This window comes from Podarcis erhardii (genome assembly GCF_964252035.2).
Source record: "Podarcis erhardii genome assembly, chromosome: 1".
Lineage (NCBI taxonomy): Eukaryota > Metazoa > Chordata > Lepidosauria > Squamata > Lacertidae > Podarcis > Podarcis erhardii.
Window position 1 is genome coordinate 7,240,380 of NC_138497.1, and position 18,931 is coordinate 7,259,310.

Consider the following 18,931-nt stretch of genomic DNA (forward strand, 5'->3'; position numbering starts at 1 on the left):
TCCATCAATTACCATATAGCATATATTCAACACAAAAAACAGCTGCAATTTGTTGTTGACAAAGGACAGCTGGACGTATAAAGGGCCCCATTACCTTCAGTAGCTTAGGGCCTCATCAAACCTAAATCTGGCCCTGCTCTCCCCCCATTTTTTTTAAGCAACCAAGAGCTTGGCTTCACTTCCACCCATAGACCGCTCAACTTACATTATCTTCTTACATTTCATTATTTCCCCAAGAGTTATTTTCTATGTGTTGTCCACAGCTCCTTCACTTTGTGCCTTGCTGAGAAGTCTCCCGGTCCTTTTTCATTTGTCTCAACCCCCGAAGTTCCTTCTTCAGGTGTTTCACGGCTTGCAAAATGCTGCCCTGCTGGGGCTCGTCTTCGGCTTTCTCTGTGTAAAGGAGGAAGTGCTTGATGGCTTCTGACAACAGCAGTTCCGGGTCTTCCCTTCCTGGCTGAAGGTGCAACATCCTCTCACAGGCAATCGCGTAGTTCTTGTGCCAGTTGACCGGGTGCACTTTGTGGGTGCTGACAATCTCCTTGTACAGCTAGAGACATTGGGGGATAACTCAGTTTTGAAGGCTCTTCCAAACAGAGTGGATCTGATTTAAACCAAATTGCTTGACAGTGGTGCCCTGCAAGACGAACGCCTCGCAAGACGGAAAACCCGCTAGACGAAAGGGTTTTCCGTTTTGGAGGCGCTTCGCAAAACGAATTTCCCTATGGGCTTGCTTCGCAAGACGAAAATGTCTTGCGAGTTCCTGCGGGTTTCCCCCCCCCCTTTTTCTAAGCCGCTAAGCCGCTTATCAGCTGATCCGCTAAGCCGCTAAAAGCCGCTAAAAGCTGCTAAGCCACTAATAGCGCTAATCCGCTAAGCTGTCAATGGGCTTGCTTCGCAAGACGAAAAAACCGCTAGACGAAGAGACTCGCGGAACGGATTAATTTCGTCTTGCGAGGCACCACTGCAAATCACGATTTAAATCACTAGTCAAATATTTACAACCAGATGAAGGTTTCATTTTGGGAATAATAAATTTTCAGAGTAGTTTTTACAGTTACAGTGGTACCTCTGGTTACGTACTTACCGTAATTCGTTCCGGGTGTCCGTTCTTAACCTGAAACTGTTCTTAACCAGAGGTACCACTTTAGCTAATGGGGCCTCCTGCTGCCACCGCCGCGCGATTTCTGTTCTCATCCTGAAGCAAAGTTCTCAACCTGAGGTACTATTTCTGGGTTAGGGGAGTCTGTAACGTGAAGCGTCTGTAACCCGAGGTACCACTGTATATCAAAAATTACTGATTGGGTTATACTGTTAGAAATACAGAGATGACCGGCAGAATTCGTGACCAGAGGAGAGAGACAGTGGAAGAGGACTGGAAAAAAATTAAAATTTATCTTAAAAATTGTTGTAAAATTTCGGAATGTTAAGATGTCAAGGGATTTGATATAAAGAATTACAGCTGTAAAAATTTAAGCTTAAGAAAATTTTAAAGAGAATTAAATATAAAAATGGATGAAGGATTGCTAAAAAATTTTAAAACAAGGATGCAGTGAAGGGGAGGTATGGGGAAGTCGTGTTATGTTTGTTTGTTTTTTGTTTATGTTGTAAAATTAATAAAAATTATTTTTTTAAAAAATATATATATATACTGTTAGAAATACATAGACCGATCATTATGAAATTATTGTGAGGTTTAGTAAGTTACCGTAGACAGTGGTACCTCGGGTTACATACGCTTCAGGTTACATACGCTTCAGGTTACACACTCCGCTAACCCAGAAATAGTGCTTCAGGTTAAGAACTTTGCTTCAGGATGAGAACAGAAATTGTGCGGCGGTGGTGCGGCGGCAGCGGGAGGCCCCATTAGCTAAAGTGGTGCTTCAGGTTAAGAACAGTTTCAGGTTAAGAACGGACCTCCGGAACGAATTAAGTACTTAACCTGAGGTACCACTGTATACCCAAGTATAAGCCGACTTTTTCAGCACATTTTTTATGCTGAAAAAGCCCCCCTCGGCTTATACTCAAGTGAGGCGGGTGGCGGCGGCTGCGCTGTGACCCTTCCAACCGTTGCCGCCACCACCCATAGCTGTCAACGTTTTCCTTTTTTGAAGGGAAATTCCCTTATTCCGAATAGGACTCCTCGCAAGAAAAGGGAAAAGTTGACAGCTATGTCACCACCAGGTTTGTGGTGTGGTGAACTGGCTTATACTCAAGTCAATAAGTTTTCCCAGTTTTTTGTGCTAAAATTAGGTGCCTCGGCTTATATTCGGGTCGGCTTATACTCGAGTATATACAGTAACTGTTTATATTTGGACAACTTTTTCGCTGCACTTTATTGGAAGGAGAAAAACAATCATTTCCTTAATAACAATTTAAACAATTTATTTAACTAAAACAATAACATTATAGCATATGTATCCATGTTTGTTGACTAATGTGGTCAAACTTTTTTTTTTATAAAAAAAACTTTGAGTTTTAGCACACATGAAAAACTTAAAACAAATTCTTATTTCCTGATGAATAGCCCTTGGACAATAATGTAACTTAAATAGAAAACTATCCTTAGAAATATTTTTTAAGTTAAAGAATACAAGGTGCCTACCTTGTAAGCGTATGTATAAAGCTGGGCTTTTACATCCATAGACACACGAGCTGTTTCCGCTAGGTCAAAAATGAAGAAGGCTGTCTTCATCCTGCAAAAAAGTGGAAGCTGTTAGGAGCTCGTCTTACACTCGAGTAGGACCCTGGTAGAGACACATGCCCGACTGGCATGTTCTCTCCCTCCTGGTTGATCGTTCGGGAGCTTCAAAAGCTTTCTTCAGCCCGAACATCACAGCGACCGATGCCAACTGACACCGGCACACTTAGGGATCCGCAGAGTTTGAGCATCATGCGTAACAGACCTCAGCAACTCAGCATTTTGGCAAATCTACTTTATTTACCTATAAACACACACGGAGCACTGCAACATGGCTCCCTCTCTCTCCAGCATCAGACAGCAAAGAGAAAAAGAACAAAGGACAATAGTCCCACTTCACAGAACACAGTAACACAAACATCCTGTCTCTGTCAACTCCCACTCTGTGGAGTCAAAACATACACCGTCATGTGATAGACAACAATCCCATGACTGCAATCACGGAGCAGGAATTCTAACAGAAGCACATTACTGTCAGGGTTAAGGGTTCTTTAAATACCAGCTGGTGCCCCTGAACCAGGGTTGGCTGAGGACATGGAGCCAGAGAAACTATGCCACAGGTGTGGTGCCCAAGATGGTGGCAGTAAAGAATAATAAAAATCCAGAGTTGGAAGGGAACTCCCAGGGTCATCTAGTCTAACCCGCTGCAATGCTGGAACCTCAACATGCAGGGGGCCCCATCCAATTTGAAACCGTACAGGACCCTGCTTAGCTTTGCAAACAGGCTAGCAGTTGTATTGCTGTATTATTGCTGGGCTGGGGCTAAGCAAAGGAGGATTCCAAGCAGCCTTCCTCTACTTGACGGTGTTGGACTACAACTCCCATCATCCCTAGTTAGCAGGACCAGTGGTCAGGGATGATGGGAGTTGTAGTCCAAAAACAGCTGGAGACCCAAGGTTGAGAAACACTGCTTGAAATTATTTGCATTCACAAAGGTCACGCAGACACTATTTGCATCTGGCTTCAGGTCACCAAATGCTGCTTCCTATATTTCTCCAATGCCTTCGTTGTATCAGCTGCTTATTAATTACAGAATTGCAGAGTTGGAGGGGACCCCCATGGCCATCTAGTCCAACCCCTGCTTACCAGAATCTCAACACGCGGTTCCCCCATCCAGTTTGAAACCATACCGGACACTGCTTAGCTTTGCAAACGCGCAAGTAATTTTACTGCTGCAGCTTCTGACGCAATTATCACAGGAAGGTAGGAAGCTGCCTTATGGCCCATCTAGCTTGGTATGGTCTACACTGAACGGCAGAAGCTCTCCAAAGTTTCAGGACAGGGGATCTGGAGATGCAGAGGATCGAAGCTGGAACCTTCTGTGTGCTGCACCACTGAGCCATGGCCCTCCCCTTAAAGGAAGCAACCTTACACTGCGTAGGGCCATTGGTCAATCTAGCTCAGGATCGCTGTCACTGATTCGTGGTGGTTCCAGGAAGGGGCACTCTCAGTCCTACCTAGAGATGCTATCAGGGACTGAATCAAAGACCTTCTGCATTCAAAGCAGGTGCTCTGCCACTGAGCTATAGTGATTCTTCAACATCAACTTCGTCGGACTGGTCATGTTGTTCAGATGCCTGATTCTCGTCTTCCAAAGCAACTACAGTGGTACCTCGAGTTACAGATGCTTCGGACCCACCGAAACCCGGAAATACCAGAATAGGTTACTTCCGGGTTTCAAGGGTCACGCACCCGCAGAAGCGCTAAATCACACTTTGCGCAAGCACAGAAGCGCTGAATTGCAACCCGCGCATGTGCAGACACGCTGCTGCAGGTTGTGAATGCTGCGGGTTGCGAACGTGCATCCCGCACGGATCACGTTCACAACCCGAGCGTCCACTGTACTCTACTTAAAAATGGACTACTTAAAAATGGAAAGCGTAATGTTGGTGGTCAACAAAAGAGGTTTAAAGACTCTCTCAAGGCAAATCTAAAAAAAATGTGGTATAAGCACCGACAACTGGGAAACACTGGCCTGCGAGTGCTGCAACTGGAGAACAGCCTTTGCCAAAGGTGTCGTGGACTTTGAAGACGCTTGAACTCAGGACACAAGGGAGAAACATGCTAAGAGGAAGGCACGCTTGGCAAACCCTCACCGTGATCAACTCCTGCCCAGAAACCAATGTCCCCACTGTGGAAGGGCGTGTGGATCTAGAATTGGCCTCCACAGTCACTTACAGACTCATTGTTAAAACCGTGTTTTGGAAGACAATCTTACTCGGCTACAAGTGATCGCCAAAGAAGAATAAGAAGATAGTCGTTTCCCAAATGAAGGCCCATGTGGACACCCCGGTGTCTCCCTTCCCTTTAGAACCCATTCAGAAGGGGAAATGTGGGGGGGGGGTGGGGGCTCTCACCTGGCTTGCCACATCTCTTCGTTTGCCACCAACTCCCATGAAGATGAATCGAACCTTTAAGAAGTGAACAACTGGAGCTGATTAACTGGATCATCAGACATGAAAAGGTCACAGAGAGACTGAGAGTATTAAACAGGGTAACGCTGTACAAACACTGGAATTTGGCACTCAAAGCCATTCTGCTCCGGGGACAGCAGAATTCCGTGGGGGGCCTGAATTGTGGGATGTCGAGCACATTTGCACACCATGTCTCATTCTGCAAAGCATTCTGGTTATGATGGAAGAGCAAAGAGCAACACAAGACAAAAAAACAAACAAACACCCCTCCCTCTAATTCTTATTTAGTTGCCACTGCAGCTCCTGAGATTTCAGCAAGCACAACCCACGTGCCCACAGGCCTATCTTCACGATTAGAAGGACTAGAAGCTTGATTTTTAAAATGCCTTTAATGTTTTGCCCATAACATAGCCCTGTAGATGTTGCTGGGCTACAATTTCCATCACCCTTGACCACTGGACCATGCTCGCTGCGGCTGATGGGAATTGCAGTCCAAAGCTCCCAGTGTAACGTACCGTATTTTTCGCCCCATAAGACGCACCCGACCATAAGAGGCACCTAGTTTTTAGAGGAGGAAAGGGGGAAAGCCCCCTTTTTTGAGGATCAGCTCACAGTTGTGCAGCTTCTTTTGCAAAGGGGAAAAGCCCCAGGTTTTTGAGGATCAGCTCAAAGCTGTTGAGCTTACTTTGCAAGGGGGGAAAATCCTGTTTTTATGGGCAAAACAAAAAATTCCTTCCAGTAGCACCTTAAAGACCAACTAAGTTAGTTCTAGGTATGAGCTTTCGTGTGCATGCACACTTCTTCAGATACACAGTGTATCTGAAGAAGTGTGCATGATACACCTGTTGGTGTATCTGAAGAAGTGTGCATGCACACGAAAGCTCATACCTAGAACTAACTTAGTTGGTCTTTAAGGTGCTACTGGAAGGAATTTTTTGTTTTGACTATGGCAGACCAACATGGCTACCTATCTGTAACTGTTTTTATGGGGTTCAACTCACAGTTCTGCAGCTTCTTTAGGAAAGGAAAGGGAGCTGTTTCTACACTTTCCAGACAGATAATCTAAGCAGCCAGTCACATGTCGCTGGGGAAACAAAGAGCCTCCTTCTGCAAAACATTCAACAGTGGAGGCCTGGGCAAGGGTTCAGGACCGGAAAGGGAGCCAGCGGCCGACCACACATTCGCTCCATAAGATGCACAGACATTTCCCCTTACTTTTTAGCTGGAAAAAAGTGTGTCTTATTGAGCGGAAAATATGGTATAAGCCACCCCATTTCTGAGGCCAACACCATGGCTCAAGAGCTAAGGTTGCCAAGGAAGATTGGGGGCAACTAGGCCAGATTTAACTGCACCCAAGTTCCTCATCCAGGTTTGCGAACTTTCAAACCCTGCCACCAGTTCTGCTGTTCTCACCTCCCATATTCTTCACTCCAGTTATAGAGGTTTCTGGTTCTCTCAATCCACTCTCCGGGGTCGAAGGGAGTTTCCGAAGGCACCAGCTTCTCGCAAGAGCCCCACGGCCAAAGGGAGTGGCTTTTCTTCCAGGTGGGGTCACCTTCGTGGAGCCCAATGCAGACAAAGGTTTCTTTGCTGTTGCAAACAAGCCACACACAAAAACAAAAAGCAAAATATAAATGGGAAACTGGTGCTGCAAAAGAAATCATCACCACCAATATTATTTATTAAATTATATTCAAGATTGGATTTACTGCAATGTACTCTGTTAAAGCAGCAATTAAAACATTCCCAACAGGGGGTTAAAGTTAAGAGAACAGGGGGAACGCTCATCTAAACATGGGTACTTTAAGAACCGGCAGAATGCCAATACTGATGGAGGCCTCTCGTATGTCAACAATGTAGCTTGGTTCTGGGTAACAAGGAAACCACCACATGCAGAAGGCAGAGTTTACTGTTAAGAGAGCGATTAATTAGGCTAGACTTCCCACAGCAATATAGAATCTGTGGAGATGTTGCTGGACTAGAGAAACCTTTAGTCTGCTCTCACCATAAAATTAAAGACTCAGAGGACCTTGCAGGTCATGTGTTCCAACACTGTACACAACTGACACCCACCTTCCTGTAACTTACGGTCACTCTGGAGCAACACAGAACATATATTTTGCCTTCTGCTGTGCAATAAAAAGGTGTACCATCTCAGAATCACTGGGGAATGAGGAGAGGGCAGAGAGACATCCTGGCTTTAACAGCCAAAACTCAACACTTTGAACTGAGCTCAGAAAAAGACTGGTAACCAACATGTACACAGCCCTATACAGAAAACCAATAATTGCAAGGATATAACTGTTCTTATTAACAGACTAAAAATACGGAAGAACTTTCTGACAGTAAGAGCAGTTTGACAGTGGAACGGTCTTCCTCGGGAAGTTGTGGACTCTCTGTCCTTGGAGGTTTTTAAGCAGAGGTTGGACGGCCATCTTGTCATGGATGCTTTAGCTGAGATTCCTGCATTGCAGGGGGTTGGACTGGATGACCTTTGGAGTTCCCTTCCGACTCTATGATTCTGTTAAGACTTTTTAGTTCTTTGTTATGCAAATGTCTCCAAGCGACTGACAGCACACTTAGAAAACATGGCCATAAATACATTACACCAACAAAAGAATTTGTACAAAGTACCCACAACTCATTATTTTTAAGGACCCACCTTATTTCTGAAATATTAAGTTGTTTTAAACTGTTTTCAATACTCCCAGTACGTTTCCGAGCACAATTCAAAGTGTTGGTGCTGACCTTTAAAGCCCTAAACGGCCTCGGTCCTGTATACCTGAAGGAGCGTCTCCACCCCCATCGTTCAGCCCGGACACTGAGATCCAGCTCCGAGGGTCTTCTGGAGGTTCCCTCACTGTGAGAAGCGAAGTTACAGGGAACCAGGCACAGGGCCTTCTTGGTAGTGGCGCCCGCCCTGTGGAACACCCTCCCATCAGATGTCAAGGAAATAAACAACTATCTGACATTTAGAAGACATCTGAAGGCAGCCCTGTTTAGGGAAGTTTTTAATAACTGATGTTTTAATGTATTTTTAACCTTCGGTTGGAAGCCGCCCAGAGTGGCTGGGGAGACCCAGATGGATGGGCGGAGTATGTATGTATGTATGTATGTATGTATAAATAAATAAATAAATAAAATCAATAGTTTTGTTGTCACCCACCCTTGGACATTAGGGTGAAGGTAAGTAATGAATTATAATCACAACAAAAATGTAAACATGACTGTTCAGGAGGAAAGCTGTACTTTGGATTGCAGGTTCAGATGCTATAGAAAGCAAAGGTGGTTAACTTTATTTTTTAATGAGCCCAGGAAGAATCAGAGCTTTATGTGTGGTGACACCAGAAGTCTACTTTGTATTAAAAAATTTTTTTTTTGCCGCTGCTATCAAACTTGGGGCGGTTGAGTAGTTTTTGGGGACACACCAAAACGCTTAGATGGTCCCAATAAGGGCCTCAGGTGGGAGATTAGCCTCCCCTAACACAGAGCAGTTTGAGAATGCAACTGATGCAATTTTTATGGGAAGAAGGAATGCCATTATGTGAACAGGAATGCTTACTGTTTATTTACTTTGAGAAAGTGATGGAGATTAAATGTGGTCGTCCCATCGGGCAGCATCCCTTCCAGAGGATTCCACCGGTTCCCAGGAAAAATGACGCCAGGCAAATGTTTTGACATCTTCAGTAAGTACCAGTGGTAAGTCATCATCTAGCGCAGGCAAGACGAGATGAAATTAAAGACGAGGCCTGTAGGCTTCTCCGACCCGAAGCACCATCGATGTAAATAAACATACCTAAAACCTGACACTAAGGCTGCTGTGATGGCCTGGGATTCGGACTCGGAGGCTGAACCTGAGGAATCCCAGCCTGCACAGGATTCCCCGCCTCCAGAATCAGCTGAGCCGGGGCTGGGGCCTGAGCCTGAAGGGTCCTCACCTGTGCTGGATCCTCAGGTGCAGGCACCAGTTGAGTCTGCTCTGGCTCCTGAGGGGATGGAGGACCCATTGCCTGCAGGTGCTCCACTCTCAGCCCCGTCAGGGGAAGCTGAGGTTGCCTCTGGGTTCGGTCACCCTCCAGCCTCTCCTGAGCTGCAGAGGCTCAGGGCAGAGAGGCGGAGGGAACTAAGTTCCCGCAGGAGGAGTGCTCGCCTCCAGGCCAGGAGAGGCGAGTCACCAGAGGATCGGTGGTTTCCCATAGAACGTAATGCAAAACTGATTAATCCGTTGCAGACTTTTAAAAACAACCCCTAAAACATTGTATTTCACTATTAATATACTTCTTCTTAATCGTATTTCAGTTCAACAATTACTTTGATAAAATACATTTTTTTGTTATGTCCAAATGGCTTTAGATACCTATTAGGTCCACGAATTCCCATATAGCATATATTCAACACAAAAACCAGTGGCAATTTGTTGTTGACAAAGGACAGCTGGACATATAAAGGGCCCCATTACCTTCAGTAGCTTAGGGCCTCATCAAACCTAAATCCGGCCCTGGCCAGGAGTGTCACCTGCCTGACCTGAAACTCTGGTTTAAACTGCTCTCGGCATCAGCAAGACTGAGCTACATGGACCAACGTCTGGCCAGCACAGCAGCTTCTCGTTTTCCCATGCCTTGCAAGGAACTGTCATCCCACACTCTGTAAAGCATGCAGACCTCGCTTTCCACCTACTTCTTGGTCCACCAAGGTAACGTCAGGTCTCACTCCCTCACAATAATGGAGGTAACGGAGAGAATTGCCGGGCAAGTCCCCTCTCAGCAGCACAATGGCATCCCGAGGCATGGAGGACAAAAGGTTCCTCGCAAAGCGGTCGACGACGTAGTTGCGGCTTTGGTCGCAGACGCTGGGCGGAAAGAGATAATGGGAAAGAAAAGGGAAGGCTGTTTTGTGTTGCTTTTAGTCCATCCCCAAGTAGATTAGCTAGATAAACAGGAGAGAGAGACACAGCGCGGCTTTGAATCCCAGGATCTGTAGCATTTGCAAACACTTCGAAGAGCAATGACAGGCCACCAGGCAGCTTAGTGTTTGTTTATTAAGGACCTGACATTCTCTACATGCAATGCAATAATAATAATAATAATAATAATAATAATAATAAATATTTTTTTATTTATACCCCGCCTTTCCTGGTTCAAAAACCGGGCTCAGGGCGGCTAACAACAAATTTAAAACACTTAATTATAAAAGCAGCATAAAATATAGTATAAAAACATGAATGACAATAAAATTCAAAAATAAAAACTCAGATAATCCCCAGGGCTAGCTGGTTGAATTGGTCCTACTTGGGCCAGTGAGGAGGCCAGGGGAGAATTAGCTGTGGGGTCTCAGAGCGGGTGATCTTCATAAAAGGGGGAGGGGGAGGGAAGGGAAGGGAAATAAAAGATCAGGCTGAATTCAAATTAAAGGCCAGGTGGAATAGCTCCGTCTTACAGGCCCGATGGAAGGAGGTTAAATCTTGAAGGGCCCTAGTCTCATGGGACAGAGCATTCCACCAGGTTGGAGCCATCATTGAAAAGGCCCTGGCCCTGGTGGAGGATAGTCTGACTTCCTTAGGGCCTGGGACCTCTAAACTATGGTTGTTCACGGACCTTAAGGTCCTCTGCAGGGCAGACCAGGAGTGGCGGTCCCGTAGGAAAATGACACAGGCCCTGCCCTCAGGCGTATTATCTGTAAGAGGCAAGGAAAAAGGAATGTGGAGGGCAGAGGAAGAGAAATTTACAAAACTTCCCTGACATTAATTTCCATAAGAATATATATAGAGTCTGCTTGATCAGGTCAATGGCCCATCTAGTCCAGCATCCTGTTCCCACAACGGCTGAATGGTTGCCTGTGGGAAACCAGAAGTCAGGATTCGAACTCAAGAGCAGCAGAAACTGGTATTCAGAATCATTGCTGCCTCCAGCAGTGTAGGGCAAAGCATAGCCATCATGGCTGGTATCCATCAATGGCCCTCTCCTCCATGAATGTGTCTTGCCCTGGTGATTATCTAATGTTTATTGGATGGATTTCCCCCCCAAATTGATTTTTCAATCCTGAATTTATTGTTATTCACGTTTTATACTGTATTTTATGCTGTTTTTTTGTTGCATCAATTTTAAATTTGTTGTTAGCCGCCCTGAGCCTGGTTTTCTGAACCGGAAAGGGCGGGGTATAAATAAATTATTATTATTATTATTATTATTATTATTATTATTATTAAAGCCAAGCAAATTGATGGGCATCACTACTGAATTAATTGTGGGATGTATCTTAATTTATTGATCGCTTGTTTTATGCATTGTCTTACTTGTATGATGTTAGCCGCTCTGAAGGACGGGAGGACGGGATATACCGTATTTTTCGTCCCATAGGACGCTCCGTCCCATAGGACGCACCTACTTTTTGGGGGGGGAAATAAAGGAAAAAAATGTTTCCTTTATTTTCCCCCAAAAAACCAGGTCGGGGAACAGTGGGATGGCGGTGCTGCGCCTCCCCGCTGTCCCCCGAGCTTGTGGGGCTGGTCGATGTCTGCCTGGCGCGAGGGGCGCTCTGCTTCAGGGCGCCCCGCGTGTCGGGCGGCAGGCTACTGTCCGCAGCACGGGGAGCCCTCTGTTTCAGGGCGCCCCACGCACACACCCCCCCGTGCGCAAGGCTTGCCGACACCTGCGCGAAGCACGGGGCGTCCTCCGGAGGGCGCCCCGTGCTCCGCGCTGCCGCCTGCCGCCCGCAAGCCTTGCGTGCCCGCGGGAACGCCCCCGGGTGCGCAAGGCTAGCGGACACCTGCGCGAAGCACTGGGCGTCCTCCGGGGGGCGCCCCGTGCTCTGCGCTGCAGGCTGCCGCCCGCAAGCCTTGCGCGCTCGCGGGAACTCCCCCGGGTGCGCAAGGCTAGCGGACACCTGCGCGGAGCACAGGGCGTCCTCCGGAGGGCGCCCCGTGCTCCGCGCTGCAGGCTGTCGCCCGCAAGCCTTGCACTCCTGGTGGGACATCCCCCGGGTGCGCAAGGCTAGCGGATAGCTTCCTGGAGCCTGGAGAGCGAGAGACGTTGGTGCGCACCGAAGCCTCTCGCTCTCCTGGCTTCAGCGAAAGCCTGCATTCGCCCCATAGGAAGCACACACATTTCCTCTTCATTTTTGGAGGGGAAAAAGTGCGTCCTATAGGGCGAAAAATACGGTAAATTATTATTATTATTATTATTATTATTATTATTATTATTATTATTATTACTTCCTCTGGCAAAGGAGTTTGCAAAGGAACAAGGCTCCGCATCCCTTCAGCAGGCAGAGATGAACTTGACCAGAAATGGAGGACTTGTTGGAGTCGATCTCGCAGCAGGTCCAGCCAGCATCTGATGTTGGGAGTTGCATTTAAAACATAGGGAGGGGCAAAGATTCCCTGGCCTATATACAGCCAATCATCTCATTCAGCAGACGGCAGCTTTGGATGATCAATGGCGGAACTACTTTTGATGCCCTGATGCAGGGCTGGGTTTAGGTTTGATGAGGCTCTAAGCTACTGAAGGTACTGGGGCCCTTGATATGTCCAGTTGTCCTTTGTCAACAACAAATTGTCGCCGTTTTTTTGTGTTGAATATTTGCTATATGGTAATTTATGGACATAATGGGTATCTCAAGCCATTTGCACATAACAAAATATGTATTTTATCAAAGTAATTGTTGAACTGAAATACAATTAAGAAGAAGTATATTAATAGTGGATGGATGCGGGTGGCACTGTGGGTTGGCAGTTCGAATCCCCGCGACGGGGTGAGCTCCCGTTGCTCGGTCCCTGCTCCTGCCAACTGTTCAAAAGCACTTCAAAGTGCAAGTAGATAAATAGGTACCGCTCCAGCGGGAAGGTAAACGGCGTTTCCGTGCGCTGCTCTGGTTCGCCAGAAGCGGCTTAGTCATGCTGGCCACATGACCCGGAAGCTGTACGCTGGCTCCCTCAGCCAATAAAGCGAGATGAGCGCCGCAACTCCAGAGTCGTCCATGACTGGACCTAATGGTCAGGGGTCCCTTTACCTTTTTATATTAATAGTGAAATACAATTAAGAAGAAATACAGGGTGAGTCTTTTAAAAGAGGCCCCGTGAAACATGTGCACTCTGTATCTACGGGACCTCACCCTGTATATTAATAGTAAATTAATTATTAAGCTCTAACTTAAAATGATTTTTTATTCATAGCAAACTTAATGCAAACACATTGGCATTTGGCAATAACAAAAGTTCCTTTAGAAACAAAATTTCCAAAGACTCATAATTTTGGGGGGCCCCCAAGAGAGTGGGGCCCTAAGCTATAGCTTGTTTAGCTTTTATGTAAATCCGGCACTGCCCTGATGCAGCGTTTTTGCTAATAATAAGGTCCCAGGTGGCACGTTTTTTGAAGACGCTCCCATCCTGCCCAAGCAGTGCGAAGTCTTAAAGGGTTCTAAGCAACAGCTAGCGTAGCAAGATGATTGGACTACAAGCAGGGAGACCTGGGTTCAGATCTACACTAGGCCCTGTATACCTGAAGGAGCATCTCCACATTCATCGTTCTGCCCAGCCACTGAGGTCCAGCGCCCAGGGCCGTCTGGTGGTTCCCTCACTGCGAGATGTGAAGCTACAGGGAACCAGACAGAGGGCCTTCTCGGTAGTGGTGCTCACCCTGCGGAACGCCCTCCCGTCGGTTGTCAAACAGATAAACAACTATATGACTCTTAGAAGACATCTGAAGGCAGCTCTCTGTACAGTATAGGGAAGTTTTTAATGGTTGATGTTTCATTGTGAATACGGTGATACCTCGGGTTACATATGCTTCAGGTTGCAGACTCCGCTAACCCAGAAATAGTACCTCGGGTTATGAACCTTGCTTCAGGATGAGAACAGAAATCATGCTCCAGCGGCGCGGTGGCAGTGGGAGGCCCCATTAGCTAAAGTGGCGCTTCAGGTTAAGAACCGTTTCAGGTTAAGAACGGACCTCCGGAACGAATTAAGTACTTAACCCGAGGTACCACTGTATTTTGTTGGGAGCTGCCTAGAATGGCTGGGTACGAATAAAGAATAAAAAAAAAACTGTAGTAGTAGTAGGAGTAGTAGTAGTAATAGTAATAGTAATAGTAATAGTAATAGTAATAGTAATAGTAATAGTAATAAATAGGCCAATTGCTCTCTTTCAGCCTAACCTATCTGGCAAGGGTGTTGTGAGTAGGGACATCAGACAATTTCAATGGAAATGGAAACGGAAGGGAAAATGGCTGATGTTTGCTTACATGCCCCATGTCCAGAATGGAAATCAAACCAGTTTGGGATTTGTTGTTGTTCCTGCTCCTTCTGATATGTAACTGATTACGTCCCCCTCCCTGTTTGCATTCCCTTTCCTTTGCACAGGGTGGAATGACATGTAGCAGCGGGGCAGTGAGATGAATAACGTAGCATTTGGCAAAAGGCGAACTGCAGTGGAATGGAAGCGGCGCTGCATGCGATGGATACAAGGCAGAACAGAAGACGGTGCCTCCTTACAACACGAGTTGCGTGGCTAAATAAGGAAGCGAGAAGCAGGTGTGGCTGCCCTGAACCACTTGAGGGAACAGTGGGAAATGAACACGACGCTAATTGGACTTTTAAGCACACTCTGCAAAGCTGAACCCGCTGTGCTCTTTCTTGCAGTTACCTGTAATTAGAGTAGATTTGCCCGGTAACCAGAACGGCAGCAAGAAGCCATTCCAGGCAGCGAAGCACTCGCCTGTTTCCAGCTAACCCCTCTGCAAAAAAGAAAAGCGAGGAGAAACCGAGGCCGGCTAGAACAGCAACCACCGCATTGCTCTGCATCCAGAATCGCTCGACCTGCAGAAGGACAGACAGCGTTTCCCCAACTGTGTAGAAATGTGATGGGTATTAGACTCATAGAAATGCAGAGTTGGAGGGGATTACGGGGGTCATCTAGTCCAACCCCCTACAATGCAGGAATCTTTTGCCCCACATGGGGCTCATGCTCCACCAACTGAGCTATCCTAGGTATTATAGTAAGGATATATTAATTATAACTGATTCTCTAGAGACCCCTGTGTTTGGATTAACACAAAATGGCTTGTGCCTGTTTTTAAAATGCAGGGCTTGCACCTAAAGAGACCCAGTAGTGGAGTTTAAATCTTACTGTTAGGCAGATTTACTGACGCCTAAGAATAGGTTTTTAAACCTTTTTAATACATCCCAGCTCTTAAGGCACCTGGCCTTAAGACCACAGACTGCAAGGTAAGTTTAAAATGTTTTACTTACAGTCGCTAGGTCTCAGAGTTGAATTTTCCTTAGCAGCAACAATAAAATGCAGGTAAATGTGCTTAGCTGAAATATATGCAGCAAAGCAGCCTCAGATACATATGAGAGGAAGAACAAAGTTGATGTATTTCTGCTTCCTTGCTTGCAGCGTGATAGACAGAGAAAGGAACAGAAAGCAAGGCTTACTTCCTCCCTCCTTGGAGCAGAAGGGATGTGACATCACAGAGGCTACTCTAGTAATTGAGAACTCTGTGGTCCTTAACCCCTTCACATACTAACTAGCACTGTTAGGTTTGACTGCAAATCTCCCACATAATGCATGTTTGCAAAACGCTGCATGGAGTTCAGCTTTGATGAATATAGACCTAGGAGATGGTCTTTCGAATTTCCGAAATCTAGAGGAAGGGCCACAGCTCACTGGCAGAGCATGTGCAGAAAGCCCGAGGTCCAATCCCTAGCATCACCAGCAAAGAAGGTAATCTCTGCCTGGGACAGGTGGAATTTTCAGGTTTAAATTTTAGTTGCATGTCATTTTAGTTACAGCCTGGCATCTTTTTTCATTCTGCAAGTTTATAAGGAACAGGCATAAAACAATAAAAACAACGGAACAAGTCAACATTATAGAAAAAAGAGAAAAGTATAATGTATGCTGAAAATTATTAGGTTTTCTCCAGTCCTCAACAAAGTCAAGCAGAGATACAGCACTCATGTCCATAACATGTTTTCTGCGAAAAAGGGAAGGACCCAAGAGTTGATGAATACTATAAATTGAATCAGTCTCATTATCTGAGATATCACTATCAGTTTCTCTTTTTGCTTCTTTGTATTTGTCACCGTATCTATCACAGACTTTCTAAAAGCTGAAAGTTTGCCCTGGTTGAAACAAACCTCTACAGCCTTTCACATGTCACAGTGCTTTTTCTTTTTCATTCTTTTCCAGAACCCCCCCCCCAAAGAAATGGGCTTTGGGGGGGAAATGGAAAAATGCTTCCCCCCCCCCGAACTTTTCTCTCCCTCCCCCAGGCATTCATCTCTCTGCTCAGATATCGCAGAGCTATTTCTAAATCCTGAAATAAGCTTTAAATTAAAACCATGTATTTTGTTTTTTTAAAAAAAACAACAACACAAATAGCAACCTTGAAAGCAAACATACCACTCCTTTAAACAGCGGCTTTGAAATATCCAGATTTGCTCTCCAAGCAAAGAAAAATGAATAGGCAAGGAGCATTGAAGTCAACAGCCAGACTAAATTTGGCTTCTCCACCTTGGGCCTAGAAGAGGAGGAGAGGGGAGAGAGACTGCGATTAAGAGAGCGATTAAGGTGAAAAAAATGCAAAAGGAAAAACTGTGTTTTAAGTGAAGAACGGCAGAAGATGCAGCACACACAACTAACATCACGAAAGGTGCATCATAGATGTGATTCCAAAGACAGCCAGGCGAAACGTGGTTGCCGTTGGCTTAAATCATTATTTTTAATGTGATCGTTAAAACTACGCTTCAAACAAGGTTCCCAGGGTGGAATACAAAGACTGCAGTGAAATAAAATAAATCAGCTACACAGCCATAAAATCACTAATCGGTCCAATAAGGGAGCGGTCCAAACGCCCCACAAAGGCCTGGGTTGTAGCAACGCACAACCGAGGAGAATACAGCCCACAACTTTTTGAAGAATAAACCCACAAAAACCTGCTGCTACCTCACTGCTGCACACAAACACGCAATGATCGCAAGGGCTTGGGTGATGGCGGAGAGCTCTGTCCTCATGTCAGACACTTGGAAACTGCAAAGGCATCAAAAGTCAAAATATTAGTAGCGCAATAGCTAAAAGCAGGGGTTGCAACAGCCGTCAGATCAATGTATCCACAAATCACAGCAGTACAACCGCTGGCAGAAAAATTACGGGGTCTCAGGAGCCATGGAGTGGAAGTCATGATGTCCTATTCTGACAATTGGGAAGACTAGGTTATGCAACAAGGCAGGCTTGGGCAGTTGATGGGGCCCTGCATGGCCCACAGTTGACACCTGCCCTGGGCCACCCTTTAAAGGCGTATTTTGCCCGAGGTTCCAATGAATATTTGGCTGCTGGTTCCCACGGTGTTTCAGGGTGAAGTGACTCAGCCTGCGTCAAATTCAACTGTGGTTCCCCAGACGTCTACACCATCCAATTGCCATATTCATCTGCACATTAAAGGTAAAGGTAAAGGTAAAGGGTAAAGGGACCCCTGACCATTAGGTCCAGTTGTGACCGACTCTGGGGTTGCGGCACTCATTTCGCTTTATTGGCTGAGGGAGCCGGCGTACGGCTACCGGGTCATGTGGCCAGCATGACTAAGCTGCTTCTGGCGAACCAGAGCAGTGCACGGAAACGCCGTTTACCTTCCCGCTGGAGCAGTACCTATTTATCTACTTGCACTTTGACGTGCTTTCAAACTGCTAGGTGGGCAGGAGCAGGGACCGAGCAACAGGTGCTCACCCTGTCGCGGGGATTCAAACCGCCGACCTTCTGATCGGCAAGTTCTAGGCTCTGTGGTTTAACCCACAGCACTACCCGTGTCCCCATCTGCACATTAATCCTCTCAAAAATGTGATTGTTAAACTCATTTTTTTGAAAAGCATCTTCTTTCAAAACATGCATGTCCAGCGTTACATCAGTATTTTCATTTTTAAATACAGTGGACGCTCGGGTTGCCAACACGACCTGTGCGGGATGCATGTTCGCAACCTGCAGAGGCGCATCTGCGCACGCGAGGGTTGTGATTCGGTGCTTCTGCGCATGCACAAAGCATGATTTAGCACTTCTGCTCATGCATGACCGCCAAAACCCGGAAGTAACCCATTCCAGTACTTCCGGGTTTTGGCGGGTCCGTAACCCGAAAAATCGCAACCTAAAGTGTCTGTGCCCCGAGGTATGACTGTACATTCCGATGCACTTCCCAAACGTTTTGACGTGTCAGATGTAAGAGACCAGTGGATAATGATGTTCCAATCTGCACATTGGTTCCAGGAGGTATGAGAATTCATGGCGATCAGGAAATGACTGGCAGAATCCGAGACCAGGGAGAAGAGTCGGTGGAAGAGGATTGGAAGAAATTTAAAATCTATTTACAGAAACATTGTAAAATTTTTGAATGTTGATGACATTGAAATGAAATGAAGGGGTTCTAGTAATAAGGTAAAATGTAAGATTGGAGTGATATTAGATGAAAACTTGAAGCTATAATATGTGAGGAAAAATAATTAAACTAACAGGATATGAATTTGCTGAACCAATTTTTAAATGGAATACAAAAAAGGGAGGCGTGAGGAAGTCAGGAAAATAAGTTAACTAAAGATGAGAAATTAAAAAAAGAGGGATTTTTGTTTCTTGTTTTTTCTTTTTTTCTATGTTAAATGTTTGTATTTTTGTATTTTTGTATTTTTTTCTTATGTCTTTCCTATTTGTTGTTTTATAACTTTGTTATTGTTAAAACTTAATAAAATATAATTTTTTAAAAAACAGAGAATTCATGGAGATCAATCCTGCTGAGCATCCCTGCCCTGGAACAAAGTTACAACAGCGGTATTGTGGGAAGT

At 45.7% G+C, this 18,931-nt stretch overlaps 1 protein-coding gene across 1 annotated transcript in view; it reads right to left on the minus strand.

Moving 5' to 3' along the window:
• Positions 1-201: 201 nt before the first annotated feature.
• The window catches only part of TMEM260 (transmembrane protein 260), a 68,371-nt gene continuing 49,641 nt past the window's right edge, over positions 202-18,931 (minus strand). The window contains exons 8-16 of the mRNA XM_081861111.1: positions 17,055-17,138; positions 16,512-16,629; positions 14,754-14,926; positions 9,793-9,964; positions 8,678-8,826; positions 6,529-6,705; positions 5,059-5,112; positions 2,606-2,696; positions 202-550 (exon numbers count right to left, since the gene is read on the minus strand). Coding sequence (XP_081717237.1) covers positions 269-550; positions 2,606-2,696; positions 5,059-5,112; positions 6,529-6,705; positions 8,678-8,826; positions 9,793-9,964; positions 14,754-14,926; positions 16,512-16,629; positions 17,055-17,138 — 1,300 coding nt within the window. The 3' untranslated portion in view covers positions 202-268. The remainder of the gene's footprint in view (positions 551-2,605; positions 2,697-5,058; positions 5,113-6,528; positions 6,706-8,677; positions 8,827-9,792; positions 9,965-14,753; positions 14,927-16,511; positions 16,630-17,054; positions 17,139-18,931) is intronic.